Here is a 19151-nt window from a genome sequence, read left to right as displayed (position 1 = left end):
ACCTCACAGCCATAAAACACGTAATAAAAACACCTCACAGCCATAAAACACGTAATAAAAACACCTCACCACCACAAAATTAAAAACACCTCACCACCACGAAATTGAAAACACCTCACAGCCATCAAACACGTAATAAAAACACCTCACAGCCATAAAACACGTAATAAAAACACCTCACAGCCATAAAACACGTAATAAAAACACCTCACAGCCATAAAACACGTAATAAAAACACCTCACAGCCTCACAGCCTGGTGTTGGCTAAGCGGTTAGGGTGCCGGCTTGGGATCCACGGATCCTGGGTTCGAATCCCGGTCGATCGCTGAATTAACGCCAGGGGGGTTGACTCAGCCTGTCATCCTTCCAAGGTCGGCAAATTGAGTACCAGCTTGCTGGGATGAATGATCCCGGTGTGTACCCCGATTTAGAATAGGTACACGGTATCCCTGCGCATCGTAAGAGCGTGACCAAGGGTTGGCGTCAGGAAGGGCATCCGGCCATAAAAAAAACATTGCCTCAAAAAGGGAACCATGATTGTCATGGGGCCCGCAAGGCTAACCACCGCTCTAGCGGGGGAAAATGGCCTTAAAACGATCATTCATTCATTCATATTCACAGCCATCAAACACGTAATAAAAATACCTCACCACCACAAAATTAAAAACACCTCACAGCCATAAAACACGAAATACAAACACCTCACAGCCATAAAACACGTAATAAAAACACACCACCACTTAAAAACACCTCACAGCCATAAAACACGTAATAAAAACACCTCACCACCACGAAATTTAAAACACCTCACAGCCATAAAACACGTAATAAAAACACCTCACAGCCATAAAACACGTAATAAAAACACCTCACAGCCATAAAACACGTAATAAAAACACCTCACCACCACGAAATTTAAAACACCTCACAGCCATAAAACACGTAATAAAAACACCTCACAGCCATAAAACACGTAATAAAAACACCTCACAGCCATAAAACACGTAATAAAAACACCTCACCACCACGAAATTTAAAACACCTCACAGCCATAAAACACGTAATAAAAACACCTCACAGGCATAAAACATGTAATAAAAACACCTCACAGCCATAAAACACGTAATAAAAACACCTCACCACCACAAAATTAAAAACACCTCACAGCCATAAAACACGTAAAAAAAACACCTCACAGCCACGAAATTAAAAACACCTCACCACCACGTCATTCAAAAACACCTCACCACCAAGTAATTCAAAACACACCACCACGTAATTCAAAACACATCACCAACTAATTCAAAACACCTCACCACCACGTAATTATAAATACCTCACCACCACGTAAATCAAAACACCTCACCACCATGTGATTTAAAAACACCTCACCACCATGTGATTTAAAAACACCTCACCACCACATAATTTAAAAACACCTCACCACCACATAATTCAAAATGCGCCGCCACCACGTGATTCAAAACCACGACAACGTTATTAAAAACACTTCACAACCACGGAAACAAAAGTTTGAGGGAGTCGTTAAGTGACAACACAGACACTGCCCAGATGTGTAGATATATAGATAAATGACTGTACCCGAGTTGCCGTTTTGTCATGGTTTAAACCAATCATAATTCAAACAATTATTTTGCACAAATGTATTTGTAATATACGTTATATCACATTTTATAAACAATTTAAGTTGAAAAAAAAAATTCTCCCCAAAAAATAAAAATTGGAAAATTTTTCAAAAAAAATACCCTTAGGACATACCGACGGGAGAGATATGTGCATACCAGAAGTTTGGTACGATTTCAAAAAGGTTTGAGAAAGTAGTTCAGTGACAAGACAACACAACACAGGACAACACAGGACAGACGCTGCACAGATATATATATATATATATGTATATATATATATATATACAACGTCAGTTTGCGTCTGTGCCACAAGCCCCGCCAATTCTACAGGCTGCGCCTTCCCCCTTCTCCCCTAGCATCACAAGCACCACCCATTAGCCAGGCACCACCATTCTATTGGCTTCGCATAACTCTAATACCTCATAGACCTCTGGTGTACATTTAAAGACTGAATCAACGCATCCTCTATCATTAAATAATATTGTGTGTGTGTGTGTGTGTGTCTATTTGGAGAGACGAGCGTTTTCTGAGAAGAATAAGGTAAGCGGCATGTTTGTGGGGTCTAAATGATTGTATTGAGGTTTTAAAACTCCCCTTGCTTTGAGGCCTAACAAAGCTAAACCCTTTCGGCCTATCCCATGATTTAGTCTTATGATATAATTTTTTTAGTCTTATGATAGTCGCCGACATAGTTTGAGACTCGACTTAAATAAACCCCAAGAAAATCGGACAAAATTAGACGTTTTTAAACACAAAATGCATTTTAAAAAAAACTAAATAGATGTGTGGCTTTCAGATCGGGGGATTGCTAATTCAGAAGGTCTATTTGACATGTACAGCAATACCCCGGCCTACGTCATTAATTGGTTCCATAAGCCGTGACGTAACTCGGTTTTTGACGTAAACCGGGCGTAATGCCTTAAAAATGCCTTAAAATGAAGACAAACACCTTAAAACTAGAGTAAACAACTCGCGAAAGTATATAACTATCGCTAAACCTTAAAGAACACAAAAAACACATTTTAGCCATATTTTTAAAGAGTAATGAACACTATATGTGGGGCTTCTTCGGCGACTCATCAAAACTAGTAGAGGCCTTGCGTTTCTCGACATTAAGTAGGAACTGATCCAAAGTCCCTTGAATTGTGCGCTTCTTCTTCTTCAGTTAAGATGGTCCTATACGGGAGAAAAAGGTCGCTGGTGCCATTCATCATTTTTGCGAAACGCTCGGCGTTTGGATCTTGTGCCTCAAATATTGCAAGACACTTGGATAAATATTGCAAGGTGATAAAAACCTTTCTGCATTTCGGCTACGGTGAATTTCCTTGGCTCTGGTTCTGGAAGCTCATCCTCTTCGCGACGCTCTTCCTTCAACGCCATTAAGTCCCCATTAGTTAAAGGCTGCTTGTCTGCCTCGATCAAACCGTCGAAATCCTCCTCGTCCAACTCCATCTCCAGGTCAGCGCTGAGGGAAACCAAGTTTTTAGACACAGCCTTGACTGGTGCATCAAACCCCATGAAATCATTAACAAGGTGGGGGCACAAACGCTTCCACACCCCATTCATCGTCGACTGCGTAACCTCCAACCATGCAGCATTGATGTTAAGCACTGCCTGGTAGATGTTATAGTTTTTCCAAAACTGCCAGATGTTGATGCCTTCCTCCTCCGACGTTGCATCGACAGCCTGACGAAGAGTGCGGCGGCGAACGTCCTCCTATTATGATGTAGGAGTGACGTAAAGTCGCACATATTGACGTTCGCTGAACTGAAATTTACTCTAGAAGAGTGGCGTAAAGTCGGATTTGACGTAGGTCGAAATGGCGTAAAACGGGGTATTGCTGTATTTGCATTTTCAGAGGTCTCTCAAGGTGATCTGAATGAAATTGGGAGAAATCTGGGGGAAAATGAACAGGTTGCTGCTGCTGTTGCATACTATACAGGACCTCTTTGAAAGCTCTTTGGGGCGGGGAGAATAGGAGGGAGGGGATGAGGGTAGGGTGGAGGAGAGAGGGGGGGGGGGGGAGGAGAAATATGTCATAACTACTTTGAAAGCTTTTGTAATACTATATAAGACCCCTTTGAAATTGGGGAGGGGGAGGGATTGGGTGGAGTGGGGGAAGGGAGAGTGAGGTGAGAAGGGAGAGTGAGGTGAGAAGAGAGTGAGGTGAGAGGAGAGAGCGATTGTGGAGGGGGAGAGGAGAGAGTGGGAGCTGAGGGGCAGAGGGAAAGGGAGGGTGGGGGGGGGGGGGGTTGCTGAGGTCTTTGTCATATTTTACATTAAGTGAAATTTCCACTGTTGCTAACATAGTTTAAGATTTGGGGTGAGAGAGGGAGGAGAGGGGAGAGAATAAAGGGGGAGAGGGTGGGGATGAAGTGGAAGGGTGTAGAGGGGGTGGGGTACAGGCGGGGTGGGAGGGGAAGGGGAGGGAGAATAAAAGGTGGGAGGAGGGAGCCAGCTTTGCCCGGCCACGCCGGGTACCTTTGTTAGTAATATATATGGCTGAGACGGCAGAAGAAATCAATAGGTGTCACGCGATATGGATTTAGGCCAAAGATGAATTTTGTTACGTCACGTGCAAGTTAGCAGCTTGGTGGTTGAGCGGGTAAGATTCCCACGACTGCTCAGAGACCTCGAACAAAGAACATGGGCAGCACAGTGTCTATTTACTCAAAGGAATGCCACTACTAGGGTACCACCAATGATCTTCATTGAGGTTCCACCACAGGAAAGCAGATATTTCATTATTATTGTACATATGACAAGAGAGAAAAATTATTTCGTGGAAAAGACAACCCTTTATCAACAGATACATTTTCAGTGTCTGCCTTGGGAAGTGATATATGGCATGGCTTCACACGGTAGATGTTTAATGCCCATTTTCATTTAAAAGGGAGAAATTATGGTACTGTGTTAACAAAGGAAAAGCAATGCCAGGAAGAGCGGCTGGCAGGATAACACTCGTCTTTCATGAGCTGTCTAGTATGGGTTTCATTACCTACCTGACTATAAACGATAACCCTGGAGCTTTGCAGATGGGGCGTTCCAACAATACGTGTGTCGTCCTTCAGAATGGACATTAATCCCGGTGTCCTGTCTGCTAGCATTTGGCCAGTGGAAGTTCAAAATCACTTGACGGAATGAGACTTTTTAAAAAGACGAGACACATTGCATGCCAGTCTCTTGGTTAAAACGCAAATTGCTGTCGTGCCTACTGCTAGGAAGAGCAATGATAGCCCACCCAGTACATTTTCTGCTGAAGGTCTGGATAGAACATGACGATTAATGGAACAGAATGCCAAGCACAGCCAAGTTTGGCAAATTGGATGGGGGAGGAGGGGGTAGGGGAGAACAAAAAAAAGGTTAAATAAGGGTGGTTCAATGTCTAGCACAAATGTTTAGCTGCTTTGCTACTTGGGATCAAGTAGAGGTGTCGTGTGCACAAATATGTGGTGAAAAGGATAAATGTAGCTAAAGCAAACAAATTTAAGAAATGGAAGTGGAAAGAGAGAGACCAGGGGGGGGGGGGGGGAGGCTGGGTTATGGGAGAAAGAAAAGAGGATGGAAGAGGGGGGAAGAGAAGATGGAACAGGGGGGAAGAGAAGATGGAAGAGAGCGGGAGGTAGAAGATAGAAGAGGAGGTACAACATGGAAGGGGGTGGGAGGGGGGGGGGGGGAGAAAATGGAAGAGGGGAGAGGAATAAGATGGAAGAGGTTGGAGGTAGAAGGTGGAAGAGGGAGGTGGGAGAAGGTGGAAAAGGGAGGTTGGAGAAGATGGAAGAGAGGGGAGGAAGAAGATAGAAGAGGGGGTTAGGACATGGAAGAGGGGGGGGGGGGATAAGATGGAAGAGGGGAGAGGAAGAAGATGGAAGAGGGGAGAGGAAGAAGATGGAAGAGAGGGGAGGTAGAAGGTGGAAGAGAGGGGTGGGAGAAGATGGATGAGGGGAAGAAGATGGAAGAGGCACGGGGGGAGGGCGGGAAGGAGATGGAGGTGTTAGAGGAGGGGGAGTGATGGGGGGAGGGCGGGAAGGAGATGGAGGTGTTAGAGGAGGGGGTGTGATGGGGGGTTAAGGGGTGGAGAGAAAGGAAGGGGAAGAGGATGGGGGAAGAAAATGGAAGAGGGTGGGCGGTGGGGTGGAGAGAAAGGGGAAAGCAGATAGAGGAGAGAGAGAGTGAGAATAGATAAATAAGTAAAATAAAAAAAGAGGGTTGGGCAGGAGAAGAAGAAAATTAAAGTATTTTTAAACATATATCTAAGGTTCATGGAGGAGCCTGTACGTACGTTTCATAAAGGACAAATATATTAGTGGACATGAGTGTACTTTTACATGAATTACAAGGACATTAGTTGGCAATTGACAAACATATGGTGTGTGGGATTTGAGCCAGAGGGTTCAGATGCCAATGCTACAGAGGCAAAGCCTGATTTGAAAAAGGAAAATAGATTGCCTCTTTATACTTTCAAAATTGCCTCATCCTTTTGCCCGCTCACTCGCCAATACAAGCTTAGCAGCACATGTTATACGTCGTGCCACCAAATATCATCTCCTAGCATGAAGGCGGTGCTCATTTGCAAAAAGAAAGCAACATGAAAAATCGATTCCATTCTACAACGAATGTAGCAAGAAAGAGCAACAGGTATAATAAGGAATCGGATGAGGCAACATGTGGACACCCTCAGACATATCCTGCAGATTCATGCAATGCCAGGTTGAAAGGAAAACAAAACACACGAGGAATGCAAGCTGACACACGAAAGAAAAGGTTAAAAATGACAATGGATGTGATCATACACCCCGGAAGCAAGTCACACCGCGACAAGGTTTCGTACTAAAATAAGACAATTCTCTGTATGTGTGCGTGTACGCCTGAAAATGATAGACAAAAACACCTCTGGGCCAATCAGCACCAAGTTTTGCACACGTGCTGAGGCTACCTAGGGGCAGGTCATGGGCACCACTGTGAGGGTGGGAAGACCACGTGCAAAGCTGACCTGTACACAAAAAAATATAGCAAATAATTTAGCCACAGACCACTGTAAGAAGGAGAGGGTGATGACACCTTTTTTCGCTCCAGGAGGGAACGTTTGTTACTATTATTCAAAGAAAACACATCTGTCTGTCGTCCGTCAGTCACACGAAGAAGAAGCAAGACGTCGAGCAGAGCAAGGGTAATGACACCATATTTTTCCTGATGAGATCAGACATTACGAATCAAATCAAAATACGTTGTGCCAATATAACAAGGTGAAGTCTCAGAACTAACAGTACGCTGCCTAAAATCCAATGGGCTATAAGGGAAGGTTTCAGCATGTCGTCACCATGGAAACAGTACTAGGCTCGATTGCAATTGTAATTATAACAGCACTTGGTAGAGCGTATACCTTCGCCAGTCTGAACAGCTTACGTTTTGTATGGCACTGATAGGCAGATCTGGATCTGGATCTGAACCAAAATCTAATCGTTTGTTCTTGTCACCTTCCCAACTCAACCACCAAGCTTTGTCATTATCCGTCCACAACTTCTTGAAATATCGTGCTATATATAATTTTTAGCCCCATCTCTCGATGGTCAGGAATTGCTTAATAAAATCTAGTATCCTGATCCAGATCTTTACCAAAATCGAATCAAATCAATTCGTCCTCGTCGTCCACCAAGTTCCGCCAGAATCCATCCGTAACTTTTTGAGGCATCATGCTCATAGACAAACAGAACAAACAGGGGTGCAAACATAACTTCCGTCCACCTTAGGTGGCAGAGATTAGAATTCAGCTCACCATTCAGGTGGAATTGTATTTTACTTGCAATTTATACGGAATTGCAAGTGACCACATGGTTTGCATGGAAATGCAACATTTGGAAGAATGGCAAATAAATGAAAGAAGGATCGCAGATGAATTATTCGGCAGTGATCTGTGTGTACTTCTGTGTGTATGAGCAAGAGATCTGTGTGTACTTTTAAAATATGTATTTCATCACAAGTGTTCCGCCCATAACAAAGCGATTGCCAAGGAAAGAAGAAATGACATTAATGAACAGGATTAAATAACTAAATTGATATATACTAGTGCGTGCCCGTACGTGCGGGGAGGTAAGTACGTGGACATACGTACGTTGACGTACGTACCAAAAATAAGGCCTCACTGTCCGGAAGTTCGCATATCGCAGTTACGATTAATCGCAAATTAGTTTTAATGGCAAATTATTCAATTTTCAAACCGCGAGGCAGAAACAACAAACACACGCGGTTCCTTCGCTGTAGCTTGACCATACGTGCAAAGAAAAATTAAAACTTTCATCGTTCCTTCGGTCTTCGCTCTCGTCCTTCGCTGTTCCTTCGTTCACGTACAAAACGTATGTGTTTGCTAAATAAATGGCCATAACTTGGTAACCACTTGTCCAATTAATAGCAAACCTTGAAAAGGCACATCCTCAGGTCCCCAGCAATATACCTGGCAAGTTTCACTTAGATCAGACCAGTGGTTGTCGAGAAACAGCGGTCACAGACACACAGACATTCACACAGAGATTACTGGAATTATAGAGAGATGGGAAAATTACATGCCCAGACCAGGAATGGAATCCAGGTCCTCTGGAAAACCGTACCAGGTGTACAAAAAAAACCTAAATTGAATAGAATTCACATTTAATTCTAAAATCACCTTATGGTTAAACTAGACCGATTTGTCTAGTTTACCCACAAGTTAAAGACCGGCTAGCAACGCTAGTCGAGCCTGTAGTCTGTGGGGGGCTGAAAATGTGACACAATTGGCTGTGGCAGTCGACGATGCACCGAGTACATGTGTTCTTCACGTATGGTTGAAATAGACAACTTTGTTCCCATTTCAAGGGTCACTGGGGTATATGGATGACGCGAGATATGAGAACGAATAATCTATATTAAAGTAGATCTGTGTGCAGACTCGCACTGAAACATACCAATTACAATAGCCTTGCACGTTCCTTAGGGAATGGGCTGAGCTAATTACGTCTGCCGCAAAGGTGGACAGAGGTTGTGTTTGCAACCCCTGTCTGTCTGTCTGTCTGTCTGTCTCTGAGCAGACTATTTCAAAACATTATGTACAGAGTTGTACGACATTTAGTAGACAGGTTGGGTGTGTGACAAGGAAGAAGTGATTCGATTTCGGTGAAGATCCGGATCGGGATCAAATAATATTTTAAGTGATTCTTCACCATTGGGTGATTGGGCCAAAAACGATAAATACCACAATATCTCAAAAAGTTAGGAATGGATTTGGATGAAACTTGGTGGACAGTTTGGTTGTTTGACAATGAAGAATTTATTCGATTTTTGTGAAGATCTGAATCCGGATCCAGATATGAGAATTTTATAATTTCCTAAGGGATTCTTCACCATTGAGTGATAGGACCAACAATGATATATAGCATGATATTTCAAAAATTTGCGGGTTATGACAAAACTTGGTGGAGGAGTTGGTTAGGCAACAAGAACAAGCCAATTCGATTTTGGTCCAAGTCCGGATCTGGATCCGGCCTATCAGAGTGATACAAAACGAAAACTGTTCAGCTTGGGGGAGGTATGTGCTCTCCCGAGTGCTGCTCTAGTATGGATTAAAATGAGCCTGTGAATAGGGAGCAACATGATTGACAATTGATTTAACCAAAAAGTGGAGAGTGAAAGATAGTTGCAGCACATGGGAAACAGTCACAACAGTAAAGGGAGAAAAAAAGAAAAAGAAATAAAGATTAAATTTGTTCCTGTCGAAGGAATTGCTGAATTGGTTTCTCATGTTGATGGAACCGGTTTCCAGAGGCGGTGCTTTCCCACACCTTCCCTCCGGCACTTCAAGCATGCAGTGCAAGCATGCACCTCTTGTCATCCCCCATCCTGACCTATAATCTTTTTTACCCCCATTACCATTCCAAACACAACCCTCTTACTTACTAGTTTCATATTTCTTCCCCTTTCAGTGAGACTTATCCATTGAGATGTACATGACATTTGCACAAGACATCTGGTTAACTCCGAATGCAACAAAACTACACAACAACAATAACTCCCAGAAACGTCTACACGCAATACCTTTCGCAGTGCGGGGATAAAGAGGCTCCGCCATTTGGACCCCAACTCGTCTCCACTAAAATCAAATCCAGGCTGTTGCATCGCGTTTCAGCCAGCCAGGACTCCTGAAAGGAACAAGGATGAAACATCTCAAATGCAAAAGCAAAGCACACACAAACAGACTGATATGCATGCACTAAGATACAGCGACACACACACGCACACACAATCAAACGAAACACACACACACACACCTCGTTATTTTCATTTTCTGAAATTCTGTCCCTCTCAATTCTGTCACAAACACACACACTCAAAACATACACGAAACACACACTCAAAACATACACAAAACACACACACACACTCAAAACATACACAAAACACACACACACACACTCAAAACATACACAAAACACACACACTCAAACATATACAAACACACCCTCAAAACATACACACACACACTCAAAACATAAACACACACACCCTCAAAACATACACACACACACCCTCAAAACATACACACACACACACAAAACATAAACACACACACACAAAACATAAACACACACACACTCAAAACATACACACACCCTCAAAACATACACACACACACACTCAAAACATACACACACACACACTCAAAACATACACACACACACACTCAAAACATACACACACACACTCAAAACATACACACACACACACAAACCATATACATACACACACACACACAAACCATATACATACACACCCTCAAAACATAAACACACAACACATACATACACACACGCACACACACAAAACATACACACACATAAACACACAACAAACATACACACACATAAACACACAACATATATAATACACACACAACATATATAATACACACACAACATATATAATATTAATACACACACAACATATATAAGATAACACACACACTAGCGCTACATTAGTCCCTCCCTCATCTCTTCCTGTCATTTGCTCTCCACAGCTCCCGCCATGTGTCTCGTCTCGCTCGTATTTGTTTTATAACACGCGAGTCTCACCGGTTGTTGCTCTTAGCCGGCGCTCACTGGGCTACAGGAACCCATCTTCGCCTCCTTCTCTCGTCGGTCTCTGTCCGTCTCGATCCCTCTTTGTTTTCCTATTTTGCTCCCTTCCGTGCTTTCCACTGTTTCGCGTTATTCGACCTGCCTCAGCCCAATTGCCAAGGCCGTGGCCGAGGCCGAGGCCAAGGCAGGAGAATGATGGACCTTTCCTTGAAGGGGGAGGCTTTCGTTCCCTCCCTCAGAGATCCCGTGGCTCCCTATTCCTCTTCTTCCTCTTCCCCAATTGTAATGGCGTCTTCAGAGCCGCGAGCCTCGATACACGCCACGCACGCCCCAAAATAAACGTAGTGACGTCAGGCTCTTGAGGCTCAACATTCCTGCTCGTTTCACAAATTTATTAAATGGCTTTGCGAAGTGGTGGATTTGGTGGTGCACATTAACAAAATATTCCATAAGAATAATTATCCTCCCGAACTTGGTGTTCTGGACTTGTTTATTACGATATCAAGCAATGGACCTCCGATGGGCACCTGAAGAGGAGTTCAGATTTCGTGGTCCAACTGGATCCCTTATAACTTGCTACCAGGTAGAGCGCTCGCCAAGCGGCTTAAGCACTCAAGCAAGCACTCCATTTGAAACCGTTGACAGGAACGGCTGGCTTGGCAAGCGCTAACTAGCTGCTTGGTAACTAATGCTGATCATATCATGGGCATCAGTGCCCCCCTCGTCGTCTACCTGAGCAGGGAATTCCTGCCAGGTGAACCATTGCACAAATTTGTTTGGAATGTCAAAGGGATGCCGCGACTCAAAGATTAGTTCACATCTGCATCTACCCTGCAGAGATTCAAAGGCGTCGAGAGTTAACACAACAGTTAATGGAGCATCGACTTCTTCATTCCTTCCTCATTTTCATCTAAAATGTGTTAATGACCAACAAAGCATTGCAGAACAAAATCTAAGTCCACCGACTATTTGGGAAAAGCTAACAACGCGTATTAAAAATATCCCCATGGACCAAACGCCGAGGTTACTGTCAGCAACTACCACGTCATGGCCGCGATTGCGCGCACAAATTGACTCTCCAACTCCGTCCGTCTCCGTTTTCTTAATTTTATAACCTACACTCCATGCGTACGTGATAAATAGATGGCCTCTAGGGAAATATTTTGCCGCCAAATATTCCGCCTAGTCTTCTGCTGACTGGTAGATATAATTCAGAAATACAATCAGATTGACGCCAAATCACAAGAGATGTTGTCAAGAGTAACAATCGTTTTGTTTAAGATTACGCTTTGGTTTGTTCATTTGTGAAGACAGCTTCTTGTTTTGCCGTCGTTTGTAAATCGCGTGTTTCTCAGCGTGTCATCTGCTGATGTATCTGACTTTGTGTATTTGGTTGTGATTCTCTTGACGATCCCATTATGATTATAGTGAGATGTGATGGAACAGACCGAACAGCGTACGTAATTTGTTGACGAACTCGCCTCGACGCTGAATGAATTGCGCTTCATCTTTATTTTTATGCATCGTCGAGGCTCGTGGAAGACCTAAGAGAACATGGATGTTGGTTCCACATGCTGGAAAAAAGAGGACCGAATACAGTGATCCTGGATTTTGGTCGTTTTTTTCGTGTAGAAGTAAAAGACGTCCAACACCTTCAGAATCTTGTGTCAATCCATTTATTCACCACATTAACTTCCGCTCGCCCTCGTCACTTCCGGTTGTTACCAATCCCGGAAGCCCCATATGCAATACATTTATAAATGACATACTAAAGGGAAAATGATGCCGCCACAGTTTGCCAATTCATCTGAAGGGTTTGAGGGTTGATCGTTTGAGCCTTGCAGAAACCTGTGAGAGACAAAGCAGTCTAAGATCTTAAAGTAGATATTTTAACCGTTAAGCGAACACCAAGCTTTTTTTTGTTTGTTTTTTGTATACAAGATCGAGGCTCGTGAAAGAGCAACATTAATCACACTAAAAGTCAAACCGAAACAAACCGACACATAAAACACAAAATAAGGGGAGCGGAAGACAAGATGGGGAGAGAAGGAGAAGGACACAAACAAAACATTTGAGAGCAGGGACATCGAGAGAACTGAGGGAGGGAGACGGCTTGGGGGGAGGTGGGAAAGGTATAAAACATATGGACACTGCTAGGACTTCCAGGAAAGAAGTTGGCATTTCGAAAAAGTGTATTCTGGGTGAATTAGCGGGGGTAGAAAAGATCAAGGTTTTGGATGGGGGAAGATAAGAGATGGTGGTGAACAGCTGTTTTAAAGACCTGGAGGGAGAAGTGGGATTGAAGGGAGTGGGGGAGTTTGTTCCAGAGGCGGGAAAAAAGGGGAATGAAAGAGTGAAGGTGAGCAGAGAGCCTAGATTTTGGCAGTTTAACCATAAGAGGGTTGCTGGCAGATCTTGTGCGACGTGGAGGAATATTTGGGGGACAGAGCACAGAGAGAGCTGGGGGAGCAAGGCCGGAGAGGAGTCGGTAGAAGACAGAAAGACCACCAACCTGTCTGCGGTGAGTGAGTGAAAGGCCCTCGGAGTTAGCTTCATCGCAGGAGATTCCAATGATTCTGAAAGCTTTGGCTTCAACAGCATGAAGACGAGCTAGGTGTGAGGCAGGAGTACCAGCCCAGAGGGGAGAGCAGTATTCCATTGAGCTGCGGATGAAAGCCTTGTATGTGGTGAGGAGCTCAGGTGTGCCAAGGAAGGACTTCGCACGATGGAGGATGCCCAGTCGGGGACTGGCTTTGGAGGCCAGCTTGGCAATGTGGTTTTCCCAAGAAAGATCATGGCAGATAGTGAGACCCAAAAGCTTGAGCGACAGAACTTCTTGGAGAGGATTGTTGAGAAAGTAGATGGGAGGGTTTTCCAGTCGGTCTTTTCGGAGAGACATAGTAAGAGTGTGAGATTTGTCAGGACTGAAAGACATGTTCCACTTGTTTGACCAGTCTGTGATTTTGTCCAGGTCTGCAAAGAGTGAGGAGGTTGCAGACTGCCGATCTGAGGGATGAGGAAAGGAGCGGCAGAGAGTGTAGTCATCAGCAAAGAGATAGAGAGGATTTTCCAGAGAGTTGGAGAGATCACTGATGAAGACCAGAAAAAGCACAGGGCCCAGAACACTACCTTGGGGAACTCCAGCCAGAACAGAAAGGGGCGATGAGAGAAATCCATTCAGGGCCACACGTTGACTACGACCAGAGAAGAAGTCCGCAAGCCAAGCGTGGAGATTTCCATTGGTACCATAGGAGGAGAATTTGGTGAGCAGAGCGGGGTGCCAGACCGTATGGAAGGCACGTGATATGTCGAGGGAGACAGCTCTGATTTCCTGTTTGGCATTGAGGACCTCCATCCATTGTTGAGACAGCAGAAGCAACATGTCCAGAGTAGAATGACCTGGTCTGAATCCAAATTGATGATCGGAGATCAAGCCATTGGAGAAGAGGAAGGATTTGATATCCGAAGCAATGATGGATTCCATGACTTTGCTGATAATTGGGAGCAGGCTGATGCATTTTGCTGATAATTGAGGCTTGCTCAGGGTTTGAATGACTGAATGTCGAATGTCAAACTTTCTGGCACAAATCCGTTCGGTAGGCTATCATTCCCCAGTGATAGGTTGATGTCGCCACGTCGTTGAAGGAGAAGCAGACTAACTTTGCTCAGGAGGAAAGGAGAGAACTGTTTTATAACAAAGTAACCGCCTTTAATTCGTTAGGAGTGCCTCTACTGCTCATCTGCAGCCTAGTCGATCATCACGTGCTCGAACGTTTCATAGTCTCAATATCCGCTGCACCGCTGTGAATGATGCTGTGGTGCTGTGCACACAAACCTCGATTGCCAGAGAGGTAGGCCACAACGCGTGGATACAAACAAGAGTCTTTATTACAAGCTCGCATATCAGCACTGGGCGGGCTCGAGCTTAGAGCCCGCATATATGTCCCGAGGCCACGCCTTGCCCCCGGGCGTGGCCGATCGGCCGAAAGGCGGGGCATGCATTTCAGTTCCCCGCCTGGACGCTCGCGCCACCCACTGGTGCGCGGAATTATTGACCCTTGTGCCCGCCACACGCGCCCCCCCAGAATTCCCGCGCACCTGAAGGGTGAGCTTGCGGGGAAGCCGGATGACCTGGCCGAAACGCCCCCTGGCGATGCGTGCAGGGCTGGGGGGTAGCGGGACGGCGGTGCTGGGGGGTGCCGGGGCTCTGACCGCTGGGGGGCGGCCTCGACGCGGAGGCAGAGCTGCTTGCGGGTGGTGGTCCAGATCGAGGTGGGCCGACATGAGGCGGTCCACGGAGTTACACTCCGGAGCACCGCCAATGTCCACAGTGAAATGTTTGTCCCTGGTCTCCAGCACACGGAAAGGCCCATTGTATGGGGTCCGCAGCGGTGCCCAGTGGGCGTCGTGTCGGATGAAAACATACTCCGCCGTACGAAGCTCCGGGGTGACGTTGGAGGGCGGGCAACCGTGGTGTGCCGTGGGCACCGGGGCAAACCTCCTGGCAGCCTCCTGCAGGGTGGAGCGTTGTTGCGCCGCGGACCAAGGAGCTGTGGAGTCGGGGATAAACTCGCCTGGCACCCGCAGTGGCTGTCCGAAGACCATCTCCGCCGAGGACGCGCGCAGGTCGTCCTTGGGCGCCGTCCTGAGGCCCAGCAGGACCCAGGGGAGTCTGTCGGCCCAGCTGCCGTCGTGGAGACTGGCCCGGAGTGCGGCCTTCATGGAGCGATGAAAGCGCTCGCACAGGCCATTGGCCTGTGGGTGGTAGGCCGTGGTGCGGTGCAGTTTGACGCCGAGCCCTTGCGCCACAGCGCCCCAGAGCTCCGAGGTGAACTGGGGGCCGCGATCGGACGAGATGTCCGAGGGGGCACCAAACCGGGCAACCCACGTGGCAATGAAAGCATGTGCGATGTCAGCCGCAGTCGTCGCCGCCAAGGGCACGGCCTCCGGCCACCGGGTGGTGCGGTCCACCATGGTGAGGAGGTGGGTGAACCCTCGCGAGGGGGGCAGAGGTCCCACCAAGTCGACGTGGACGTGGTCGAACCGACGCTCGGGCACCGTAAACGGGGCCAACGGGGCCCGGGTGTGGCGGTGGACCTTTGGGCGCTGGCACGCTAGGCACGTACTGGCCCAGTCGCGGACGTCCTTCCTGAGGCCATGCCAGACGAACTTCGCCACGACAAGCTTCTGGGAGGCCTCCGTGCCCGGGTGGGACAGGCCGTGGATGGCGTCGAAAACTGGGTGCTGCCAGCCAGCGGGCACGATGGGGCGAGGCTGGCCGAGGGAGACGTCGCACAGGAGGGCCGCGCCCGCGACGTCGAACGGCACCTCGGTGACGCGGAGGCCCGTGACGGCGGTCCTCAAGGCCTGGACGCCGGGGTCGGCGGTCTGGTCCTCTGCCATCCGGGCATAGTCGATCCCGAGGTGGACCGCGTGCGCGACGGACCGGGAAAGGCAATCCGCCACCGGGTTATCTTTACCCGCGACGTGACGGATGTCCGTCGTGTACTCAGACACGGCAGAGAGGTGACGTTGCTGCCGGGCCGACCATGGCTCGACGACCTTGGCCATCGCGAACACAAGGGGCTTGTGATCAACGAAAGCCATGAACAGGCGGCCCTCAAGCAGATGGCGGAAGTGTCGGACCGCCAGGTTGAGCCCGAGCAGCTCGCGGTCGAAGGTGCTGGAGCGGCGTTCGTGCGGGCGAAGCTGCCGGCTAAAAACCACCAGGGGCTGCCAAGCACCACGCACCCACTGCTCGTGCACCACGCCCACCGCGTAGTCCGACGCGTCGGTGGTGAGGGCGATCGGTGCATCGGGCGCCGGGTGCGCCAGCATGGTGGCGTTGGCCAAGGCCAGCTTTGCGCCCGCAAACACCACGGCCATCGGCTCCGACCAGGCGATCTCACCTTTGCCCGGCTTTCCCCGGAGGGCCTCGTGCAGGGGGCGGAGGAGCTGGGCGACGCGGGGCACGAAGCGGTGGTAAAACTGACCATGCCCAGGAATTCCTGGAGCCCCTTGATCGTGCGGGGGCGCGGAAAACTCTTGACGGCCTCCACCTTGGCCGGTAAAGGGACGGCCCCGTGCCTGGTGATGCGGTGCCCCAAGAAGTCGATGGCGGCGACGCCGAAACGGCACTTTGCGGGGTTGATGATCAGGCCATGCTGGCCCAGGCGTTCGAAAAGCGTGCGGAGGTGGAGCAGGTGCTCCTCCCGGGACGCGCTCGCGACTAGGATGTCGTCCAGGTCGACATAGATGAAAGGTAAGTCGCGCAAGACACTGTCCATGAGCCGCTGGAACGCCTGGGCCGCATTCTTCAACCCAAAAGGCATCCGCAGGAACTCAAAGAGGCCGAAAGGGGTGATGACGGCCGTCTTTGGGACATCGTCCGGTCGTACGGGGACCTGGTGGTAGCCCCGGATGAGGTCCACCTTGGAGAACACGGTCGTGTTTGCCAACCGGACGGAAAAGTCTTGGATATGCGGGACCGGGTAGCGGTCGGGGGTGGTGGCATCATTGAGCCGGCGGTAGTCACCGCATGGCCGCCATCCGCCGCCGGGCTTCGGCACAATGTGCAGAGGAGAGGCCCAAGCGCCAAGCGCGCGACGTCTGCGCTTAACGTCGACCAACAGCCCATGCGCACATAGGAAGTCCACGCCGAGCAGGGCCATTGGCACGCTGGCGGTGACGAACGACCATTGAAAGCGCTGCCCTCCGAACCACAGTGAGAGGCAACGCTTCCCGAATGTGCGGATGGGTGTACCGTTGGCGGCAAGCAAAGCGGGGCCCCGGCCCGCGGCTTGCTTGTCGGACGCGGAGGCAGGGAGGACGCTTACCTGCGCTCCCGTGTCGCAAAGAAAACGGCGCCCGGACAAGGTGTCCGTGATGAACAGGAGGCTGCCGGAATGGCCGACGCTCATGGCCGCAAGTGAGCGTCGGCCCAACCCGTCAAAAGAACACGGCGGGCGGCACGTTTTAGCCTTGCGGCCGAACCTGGCATGGTAGTAGCACCAGGTTTGCGGCGGTGGCCCCCGCGGCGGCCGTGCCGGTGGTGGTGGCGGCGGTGGTGGTGGCGGCGGTGGCGGTAGTGGGCGGGGCGTAGCAGCGGCCACGCGAGAAGCAGGGGGCGCTGTAGCCACCGCGCCGGGATCCACTACTGCAGCACCGTACACCGACCGCGTGTCACAGGCCGCGAAATACTTGTCGGCCTCTCCATCCAGGGCGCGGGGTTCCGTTATTTTGGAACCGGCCAGCGCGAGGTGCACCTGTACAGGTAGCTGGCGTATGGAAAAGTGGTCGGAATAAGAAATCCGGGCGCCGGTCTCCAAGCAGGGACAGCATGAAATCCATCCGGACGGCTGTTCGTGTGTCGCCGAGGGCGGGAAGGTCCAGGAGGCGGTCGGCACGTTCGACCTCCGTGAGCCCGAACGTGGCGAGGAGGAGACGTTTGAGTGCCTCATACTTGTGGTCGCCCGGCGGGCGCCGAAGGATGGACACGACGCGGGCGGCAGTGCCGGGCCCGAGGGCGGCGACCACGTGGTAGTACCGGGTCTCGTCCGCCGTGATGCCCCGGAGTTGGAATTGAGCTTCGGCTTGCACAAACCAAACGTCGGCTTGCGCTTCCCAAAACTCCGGGAGTTTGATTGCGACGGCGTTGGTAGCCATGGCGCGTTCGGGGGTCAGCAACGGCTGAACCAATCGGGGTCACCAGTGTGGTGCTGTGCACACACGACTCGATTGCCAGAGAGGTAGGCCACAACGCGTGGATACAAACAAGAGTCTTTATTACAAGCTCGCATATCAGCACTGGGCGGGCTCGAACTTCGAGCCCGCATATATGTCCCAAGGCCACGCCTTGCCCCCGGGCGTGGTCGGTCGGCCGAAAGGCGGGGCATGCATTTGGACGCTCGCGCCACCCACTGGTGCGCGGAATTATTGCCCCTTGTGCCCGCCACAATGCCCTGGTTTTGAAATTCAGAGATTGTGCTGATGCATTTTGTGACCTGTTACCTCACCTGGACTTTAGTCTGGTGATCTTGTGCGATCGAGCAGTGTCTGTGGATAAGTCAGTGAGTGAGGGAGTGAGTCTGTAAACACTTAAGTCATTATCGATTGAACCAAACACAGGATTTTAATGAAACTCGGCCACAAGCTTCATATCTGATGCCAAACGAAGGTTTATTGGCCGCATAAAAATCTGCGCTCATTTTGGGGGTCTACGGGGGAGGGGAGTTTGACCCCCCCCCCCCCTTCTCCAAAACTACGTAGTACACGCACGATTTTAATGAAACTCTGCCCCAAGCTGCATATCTGATGGCTAACGAAGGTGTATTGAAAGCGTCACATTCTGCTCTCATTAAGGTGACAACGGTGAACGTCATACAGATGCATGTACTCCATG

At 48.9% G+C, this 19151-nt stretch overlaps 1 protein-coding gene across 1 annotated transcript in view; it reads right to left on the bottom strand.

Annotated features, from left to right (window-relative positions):
* The window catches only part of SOS1 (SOS Ras/Rac guanine nucleotide exchange factor 1), a 108435-nt gene extending 97398 nt beyond the window's left edge, over positions 1 to 11037 (bottom strand). The window contains exons 1-2 of the mRNA XM_068129357.2: positions 10745 to 11037; positions 9711 to 9814 (exon numbers count right to left, since the gene is read on the bottom strand). Of these exons, the coding sequence (XP_067985458.1) occupies positions 9711 to 9791 (81 nt within the window). The 5' untranslated portion in view covers positions 9792 to 9814; positions 10745 to 11037. The remainder of the gene's footprint in view (positions 1 to 9710; positions 9815 to 10744) is intronic.
* Positions 11038 to 19151: the final 8114 nt, after the last annotated feature.

The sequence above is a fragment of the Myxine glutinosa genome, chromosome 9 (genome assembly GCF_964187855.1).
Source record: "Myxine glutinosa chromosome 9, kmMyxGlut1.1, whole genome shotgun sequence".
Taxonomy (NCBI): Eukaryota; Metazoa; Chordata; class Myxini; order Myxiniformes; family Myxinidae; genus Myxine; species Myxine glutinosa.
Note: the sequence above shows the minus strand (reverse complement) of the source record. Positions and strands in the feature narration are given on the sequence as shown.